This window comes from Pinus tabuliformis, chromosome 6, assembly GCF_031772625.1.
Source record: "Pinus tabuliformis cultivar Carrire ecotype Pingquan chromosome 6, CPIR1, whole genome shotgun sequence".
NCBI classification, from domain to species: Eukaryota; Viridiplantae; Streptophyta; class Pinopsida; order Pinales; family Pinaceae; genus Pinus; species Pinus tabuliformis.
Window position 1 is genome coordinate 1,984,819,515 of NC_142292.1, and position 9,551 is coordinate 1,984,829,065.

The 9,551-nt window shown below is 43.7% G+C and overlaps 1 protein-coding gene across 1 annotated transcript; it reads left to right on the forward strand.

The window, feature by feature from the left end:
- Positions 1-2,314: 2,314 nt before the first annotated feature.
- On the forward strand, positions 2,315-3,046 carry LOC149267169 (uncharacterized). Its single transcript, XM_089410366.1, has one exon. The coding sequence runs from the start codon at positions 2,315-2,317 to the stop codon at positions 3,044-3,046; it is 732 nt and encodes a 243-aa protein (XP_089266492.1).
- The last annotated feature ends 6,505 nt before the right edge of the window (positions 3,047-9,551 follow it).

The following is a 9,551-nucleotide window of genomic DNA, read 5'->3' on the forward strand; positions in this document are numbered from 1 at the left end:
ATCTTTTAATAGTATATTTAGTCATAAATTTGGTCACTAATTTAGTCATTGATTTAGTCATTAATTTTCACAATTAATGACTAAATACACAACAAAATACACTGCTATATGATCACCAGAGAAAACCAATTAATGACCAAAGAAATATGACCAAAATGTCGGCCATGTTATAAGATACTACAAATTAGCTACTATAGTCATATATATGCAAATTCTAGTCATAGTTTGAAAGAAATTTGTGACTAAAGAAATATGACTAAATTTTGGTCGTGTTGTAAGATAATTTGAGTTAGCTACCCTCATATATATGCAAAATTTAGTCGTCATTTGTAATCACAAATTTTTCATTTATGGTAGTCATTAATTATTTTTTGGTAGTTTTATATTTATTAAATAAACAAATGATCTAATAGTTTATATTTATTTCATTTACATAAATTAATAATCATTATAAACGACTAATTTATTCAATGCATATTCATTTAATTTGTGTTCAACATTAACCAATATAAACTACTAATTTAGTAGTTTTAGATTGATTTTATGTGTTCATTATTAATTAACATATATTAATTAATATGCTTTTGTCACTAAATTATATAAATGTCATACAATGTGCATGTTCATATAATATGAAAACAGGTGCTAGGGTTCTGTAAACCCTACGACGGCGCTGCCTGTATTCCCTGCACTTCTCCAGATCCCTGCAGAACGAACAACTACCATCTACTGACAAACCGCCTTTGGTTCTCCGCCAAAGCAATGGGCTTCACCCAGGGGGGGGGATCATCACCCTCCCCATCATCCACTCGTACGCCACAAGGGCCTTTTGGCTCTCCGACTTCTGAGCTAGGGCACGAAGCAAAGAGCAATGATCGCCCTCAAGGGCAGAAGAATACAAACCCATCCACGCATGCGACAGAAGAGACCAATGGGAATTTGGAGGGATCACCAGAAACAGAGGATAGGCCCAGGATCACATCAAACACCTGCAAGCTAGTGGCTGCTGTACGGCCCAAGATAGAACTGCCAAGCCATAGGGTCAACGGAAAAATCCAGTTCATGAAGGACCATGCACTTATTGGAAATTTTATTGGCTTCTGGCCGACGGAAAAGGCTCTGCATGGCTGGATCTCAGCCAAATGGAAGCCTAAAGGCCATGTTACCCTGAAACTAGGACCCAAAGGGTTCTTCACGACGATCTTTCTGTGTATAGAAGACATAAACCGTATCATGGACCAAGGGCCCTACTTCTTCAACTTAAGGGGCCTCTACTTAAGAGCGTGGGTGGAAAGGTTCAACCCAGACAAGGAAGACCTCAGCTGGGTTACTGTATGGATCAGGATGTACTCACTTCCGGCGGAGTTCCGGGACGAAGATTCTCTCAAGGACATAGGAAATGGATTAGGTGAGTACGTAAAATCGGTGGAAGAAACAAAACTACGCATATACACCTCCTACGCCCGTATTTGTGTCTTCATGCAACTGGACAAACCCCTCCCAGACTCGGTAAGTCTTCTTCATGATGATTTCGAATGGGTTCAACGCTTAGATTATGAGCATATCCCATTTCGCTACCGCAGATGTCATGCACTGGGTCATCTCTTTAGAGATTGTCCTCTCAGTGTCAACTCTATCAATGCTGCACCGTCAGGGCAGACAGATCAAGAAGGATTTACTAAAGTAGCCTCCCGTAAAAGATCTCACAAGAAGCCCCCTTCAGGGAAAAAACCCTTTCCGGATGCTACCTCGATCCCCTCTACCAGCAACAGTTTTGAGGTCCTCGCCGATCCCTCAGCTGACCATCTCCTGCATACCCACCCTAATCATGCGCCCACAGCCCCCCCTTGCATGTCAGTTCCCCCCCAGACTCACCCTAGAAGGCAAGCAAGAACTCCGAGGAAAAAGAGATAGACATGGAGGTGGATGATACTCCCAGTCAATCCTTAAGCCATGCTCTCATTGTGAACGAGGAAAATCAAGTACAGCTAATGGAGGAAGAGCCTGAGAGATTTGATCTAAATGGTCTTGATATCCTGGCAATGGAGCAATTTTGTAGGAAAAGGGATTATGACAAAATATCAGAGCTCTAGATCAGCAAACTAGAAGTCATCATCGCTAGAGCGTACCAGCAGCAGCAGCTTGGCATCCAACCGGGCAGTCAATGGGACATAGGCTTACCTCCCAAGGATTCCAAAAAGCGAGGGAGAAGAACAGATCTCCAACGAACAATTGCACTAGGGAAAATTCTGGTGGATTCAGGCAGGTATGCCAAGCTAACTAAGTACTACAAGCCCACCCACCACAATGAACCATGAAGCTGATCTCTTGGAATATAAGAGGGCTCAACAGCCCCGGGAAACGAAGACTAATAAAAGATATGATTAAGCAGGAGCAGCCACAAATTTTCTTTCTACAGGAAAGTAAGTGTAATAATAGTGCTGTAGCAAATATTCTAGCTAAAGCTTGGCTAGGATGTCACTCCGTGGCAGTGGATGCCACAAGGGCTTCGAGAGGAGTGGCAATTGTTTGGAGCACCCAAGCTATTGAGCTGAATGACATTCATGCAACACATCACATGATTCAAGCAACCTTTCACATATTAGGCACTAATGTGTATGGGCACTTGACCAACGTTTATTTTCCCCAAATAGCGAGCATGAAAATTGCAGCTCTTAACACAATAGAAGAACTCAACAGCAACAGAGTCCATCCGTTGTGGATAGTAGGAGGGGACTATAATATGATAACCAAGATGGAAGAAAAGAAAGGGGGGCGCGCGAGACTGGAGCAGGAGGTTCCCTACTTCAAGGATTTTATATATAACAATGCTCTCATAGATATGCAATTTTGCAATGGTACGCATACATGGAGCAACCATAGAATTGGACGGCAACAAATAGCATCCAAACTTGATAGATTCCTCCTTTCTGACAATATAGTGCATCTGGGCGGAGATATATCGGCTTCAATTCTCCGATTCTCAGGCTCAGATCATTGGTCGATCACCCTCCAATGGCAAAGACCAGGTGATGTAAAAAGGTGACCTTTTTGCTTTGAGGCTTTCTATCTCTCACACCCCGCATTCAAAGACTTCATCAGATCTATTTGGACCTCCTTTCCCCCACCAGGTGGTTCAAAAATGTTTCAGTTCCAGCAAAATCTCAAATTCCTTAAGGCCCAAATCAAGATTTGGAACAAAGAAACATTCGGCAACATCTTTCAAGCCTAACAAAGTTTAAACAAGGAGATGGCAGAGCTCCAGCAACATATCATTTCAGAAGGACACAACGAGGATACCCTAACTCAGGAACTTCGCATTCATAACCAATTGGAGGAGCGAAGGAAGCAGGAGGAAATCCTATGGAGACAAAAATCAAGGATTCAATGGCTGAAAGAGGGAGAAAGGAACACTAAATTATTTCATCGAACCACTATAGAGTGAAGGATGCACAACACTATCTCTTTCATTCAGAATCCAGAAGGGGAGAGATGGGAAAATCATGAGGAGATCGAGCAGGAGTTCCTCAGGCATTTCAAGCAGGTTCATCAAGAACCCCAACTGGACAGAACTTTGGCCATAGATAAAATCATCACTAATGTGCCCAAACTCATTACAATAGAGCACAATGAACTTCTCTTACGTCCTATCATGCAATAGGAGGTGGATACAACAATGCAACAGCTCAAGGAAGGCAAGGCCCCTAGACCGGATGGCTTTACCACAACGTTCTTCCACTCCTTTTGGGATCTGATAAAAGAAGAGGTTTGGTAAGTGGTGGAGGAATCGTGCACCCAACACTGGCTTCTTCCATCCCTTAATTCTACCTTCATGGCGCTTATCCCCAAGGAGAAGATCACCAGAACACTGGACAAATTTAGGCCAATTGCGCTTTGTAATGTCATATACAAGGTGATATCCAAGGTGATTGCCAACAGGCTGAAACCATTTCTACCCATGCTCATCTCACCGGAGCAATCGGGCTATGTAGAGGGGCGGCAGATCCTGGACGGAATCATACTCTCTCATGAAGTCATACACTCCCTCAAGCACTCCAAACAAGTAGGTATGATCCTCAAGATTGATCTCTCAAAAGCTTTTGATAAGCTTAATTGGTTATACATTCAAAAAATGCTATCAGCCTTCGGTTTCTCACATATGTGGGTGCGCTGGGTGATGAGCCTCATATCTTCCACTTTTTTCTCCATCCTCATTAATGGCATCCCCTCCCGTCCCTTCAGGCCTTCTAGAGGAATCAGACAAGGTGATCCCCCTTAACCTTTCCTTTTTGTATTGATGGCGGAAGGCCTGGGTCGTCACATTAAGCAAGCCCTCCTATCCAATCGTCTCAAAGGTCTATCGATCCATAATTTGCCTGTGATTTCCCACCAACAGTTTGTGGACGACAATATGTTGTTTGGTTATCCCTCTGTTCAGGAAGCCTCTCTCTTCAAAACCCCACTGAATGATTTCTCTGAAGCCTCTAGCACTTGCATCAATACGACCTAATCTCAGATCTACTTATTCCGCACCCCCCCGATCACTCAATTTGCCATTGCGCGTATTCTGCATTTTACCATTGACACCCTTCCCTCCAAGTATCTGGGCACCCCTCTAATAGCTTCCGCCTTAAAGCACGCGTCTTGGCGCACTCTCCTTGAGAAGCTAGAATCACGTTTAAATCTCTAGACTCATAGAACTTTGAATATAGCCAGTCGATTGGTCCTAATCAAAGCGGTCCTTCAGTCTATGCCTCTATACCTTTTTTCTATCTTGGCAGTGCCCAAATGGGTAATTAAAAGAATAAAAGCCCTTCATCGCAACTTCTTATGGGGAGCCACTGGAACCAATCGAAAATGGGCCTTGGTGAGATGGAAAACAGTCTGTAGGCCTAAAGAAAAGGGAGGCATTGGTCTAAGACCCAAGTCACAGCAACTCTATCATGTGTGCCAAAATATGGTGGCAATGGGTAACAACACCCAACAAGCCATGGGCAACCATTTGGACAGCCAAATATGCCAATCTCAGGTCGTCGGAAGATCTGATCAGGTACACTCCCACAGTGAAAGGTTCCTTAATCTGAAATGCCGCCAAACAACACTACCTAATGGTCCAACAACAGAGTTTTTGGGAAGTGAGGAATGGACGTTCGGCGCGATTTTGGATGGATGTGTGGAACCAGTTGCCAAAACTTCATAATATCATTGAATAGAATCCACATAGATACAGGGAAGGACAATCACAAGAAGAAGTATGGCAGATTTTGACCCAGGACATGAATCAATGATACCGACAATGGAATAACAACAATAGAATAATCGAGCATGCCGATCACCAAACTTAACAACTTCTGGAGGAGGAGCTCAAAAATTGGCCTATCAGATGCTCGGAGGACAAGGATATCCTTCGTTGGGGTTACATCCTTGGGTACCTTCACAACCAAAGAAGCCTACAAGCTCCTATGCATGGACTCAGACCCCCCAGATCCCATTTGGAGTCGAATTTGGACCCCAGGCATTTGGCCCAAGATCTCTTTTTTCCTTTGGCTGGTGGGGCATCGCAAGATTCTTACCTGGGATAATCTCAGACGCAGGAATTTTCATGGACCCCCCAGGTGTGTCAATTGCAAAGATCAGGAAGAAACCTTTTAGCACCTCCTTGCTTCCTGCCCTTTGGCCAAGCAACTGTGGGACAAAGCTAGCTTCCGATGTCAGAGAAATTGCAGAGGTTCAGCAAACATCCCCAACACCCTTCGTCAATAGCTCCAGACCCCCTACAAAAGTGGCATTCTCAATCACCTGTGGCGAATAATCCCTGGACTCCTCCTCTGGACGATCTAGAAGGAAAGGAACAAGCGCATATTCAAGGATCAAAGTTCCCCTCCAGAAATATTATGGGGCAATTTCTGTCACAACCTCCAGGAGACCTTGGCGATAGGCAAGTGGACGCAGGAAGATCTTCCCTCCACCGACACTGAAAAAGCCATTTGGGCAAATTGGAATCTGAACCTCCAGCTGGATGATCACTCTCCTCCCATGACAAAGAGCAGTCAAAGTAAGAAGGACTCTTGGACCCCTCCCCCTAGGAACTCCATCAAGATCAACTTCGATGGCGCCTCCAAGGGCAACCCAGGAAATGCAGGATTTGGCGGTGTTTTCAGAGACTACAAAGGATTGCCAATCCTCCTCTACTTTGGGAATATAGGCTGGGACACCAACAACTCAGCGGAGTTGGAAGGGCTTTGGCAAGGGCTCCTCCTCTCCAAGAACTTCAACTTCTAGCTCCTGGAGATTGAAGGGGACTCCCAAATCCTCATAAACATGGCCAAGAAACTTCAAAATGGGACTCATGCGAGGAAAGTTGCTAATAGCTAGAGGCTTGAGGCTAGAATGGAGGCCATAGAACACCTCCTCCACAACAATCATGCCATTAGTTTCAATCACACCAAGCGGGAAGGGAACAAAGTTGCGGATCTCCTGGCTAATATGGGAGTGGAAGCAAGACACACCATGTTATCAGGCACAACAAACATAATTCAAAACCATGACCATGCTCAGGAATTCACCAAGTTGGTGCAAAGCGATGCAGCCCCCCCGGATGTGAGTGAATAGGGAGGTGATCAATGTGATGGTACAGGGGTGGTGGGAGGTGGCTCGACACCTGCCCACCCTGTACGTGAAGAGGAATGTAAAGCGGGGGAGGGCAGCCTAGCATGTAGGCCATCACATACTCCCGTTAAGTGCCACAGGTTCAGTTGTTAATGCGTCAGCTCTCGCATGCTGTGATCTGCAAGCGATGGCGGTCTTAATCAATGAGGCAGTTATGGTGTGGGTTAATCGAGGAAGGGAAGACAACTATAAGGAAGAGCAAGGTAATGCAAGCGCGATGCAGATAGGTGAGGTGTTAGGCTGGGTACTCTCTGTCAATTCTGCGCCTGAAGTGGAGTTGTTGTGTATGGTTTATGCTATCTCTCTCTGGGGCACTGGCTGGAGTTCGAGCTCTGGGCAGTGGCCTCTCTTTTCGAGTCTCAGGTGCATTAGTCCTGTTTCGAGCAAAGTTTTTGGAAAGGAGGGAGGGGACTTCGAAGGAAACAGCTTCTCCGCTCCCTCTGGCTCCAAGATTTTCAGTCATACGGTGGGTGACATTCCCTCTGTTATGTTATATTCCTCCCTCAGCTCGAACCTCCAGGACATTGACTCTGTTCTGTGCGCGATCATTCAGTCTTCTCCTACCGCGGTGGGCTTTCGAGGATTCAGTGTAGTGTTTGGTGGATATCCATCTGAGGCCTCTCCTATTATGGCCCGCCTTTGACAGAGAATGGGTTGCCGCCGTGGCCAACCCAGGCATGCCCCTAATGACTCCAATTCGGACTCGCCAGCCACCAGCGAGATGTTCACTGGGCGCTATCAAAGCACCCGTAGCGGACGAGGAAGGTGCCGAGCAACCAATCTGCCTCCAGGGCCACCCTCGACAACTGGGTCTGCCATTTTTACCTTCGATAGTTCGCTTCATCGGCCGCGAGTCACTGCTCACATCATGGTGATGTTTTATGAAACCACGCAATTGGGAGGCATTGATGATCATATGGGAGGTTCGGGAGCTGCTGATGGTCCTCCCCCTGCATTCCAGCTTGGCATTGGTATGGTGCCACAACCTACACAAGCGGAACCAGGAAGAACTATTCGGGACACGGAGATGCAACCTGCCGATCCTGGTTCCTCTGCTCAGTTCAACTCTCCTGCTGAAGATGAACAGCAATTTGGATGGTTCCGAATTGTGGAGGAACAGCCTGATGAGTAGCATGCTTCTGCTGGAGGTAATCCTCCATCTTTTTGTTCCAGTTTTGGATATCCTCGGCTGCTTCTTAGTTATCCGGGTTGTGGGTCTCTTCCGGCTGCTGATGAATGGGTCTCCTGGTTTTGATTGGGATGTATGGGACTCTATGGGTGGTTTTGTTTTCGGTTATGGGTTTCTTCGCCTCTGGAGGGAGGCTTTTGTTGGTTTTTCTTGGAATGGTGGCTCTTCTTCAGAGCACTGTACTGACTTCGGTAACCCTGTAAACACCTTCTCTTCTACTTAATAGAATTAAATTTACATAGAAAAAAATATATATTTAATATGAAAACACAAAGTTACATATGTTAATTACAATGCTAAATAATATCAAGTACAACTATAAATTATTTCGACCACAAAAAAATATATTATATGTAACATCAAGTATTAAAATATGAATTATTAACTTAATATTGGTTGGATGCAATTTACACATGATATATTGCTTCATCACTTCAAAACACTATCATTGTGTTTCCAAGACATTGCAAGTGAACTCACAAACTTTAAAGACATGACCATTAGTTTGTATGTGTGTGTCTCATGCAGGATATTTGCTTTAAGGGTATCACTAGACCAGTTCTCTTCTTCCTCTATTTTTGCATTTGTCATCCCAGTGTTATTGTTCTCCTCTTTTATTACGCAACCAACTAATAAAATATAAGAAGAGATAGATCAACGAATTCAAAATTAGCCTCTTTGAGGGGGAAACCTCCTTTACATTACATAAATAAACAATTATTGGATGATTCAAATGAAAAAACCCCCTTTCTACATATAGGAGACTAAGGGGTCATAATATAATCAGAGCCGACATAACAATAATAATGTAAGGGCACAACAATAACAAAACTGGGCTTCTATGGGCACAATAATAAAAATATAGGGACAACATGGGCACAACAATAACAACAAGGGCTACAATGATAATAATAATGGAGGAATACACAAGTATTATAGGGACCTAACATGCCTCTCTCCTTCAGAAAAGTGTTGTCCTCAATGCTTGAGTAGTTCTGGATGCTTTTGTATAAAATCATCATCCTTCCACGTGGAATCTTCAGCGGGTAAGTTCTTCCACTTGATGAGATACTCTAAAATTGATCAATTTCATAGTTGTTGAGTTCTTGTTTCTGTGACTGCTTCAGGTTTCAATATGATTTTTCTTTCCTAGTTAAGTTATAGCAAAATATAGTTTGAACTAGGAGCTTGTCACCTATAACCTTCTTTAAGCATGAAACATGGAAAAATGGGTGCACTAAAGAAGCAAAAAGCTCCAATTTGTATGCCATAGTACCAATCTTTTGCAACACCTTGTACGGACCATAATACTTTGGTGATAATTTATTATCCTTCTTAGCTTGCTTGAGGGACATTTGTTTGTATGGTTGTAGTTGTAGAAATACCTAGTCACCGACATCAGAACTACTTTCGCTCCGATGTTGATCTGGCTGTTGTTTCATTATATTATGTGCCAAAGTGAGGTTATCTGATGCAGGTCTTTGACCATAGGTTCCACCCTTAAATAAAACACACAATAGAACTCTAAAATACACAAAATGAGAATGCATATAAACTCTCAAATATAATCTATTAAAGACATAAAATATTTACAAGAGAGCTTCTCATTCCTCACACTCACTCACACTCTTCTACATCCTACATGGGCTCACCTCAATTTTTACAAATGGATTAGAACCCAAGGTAGGTTCTA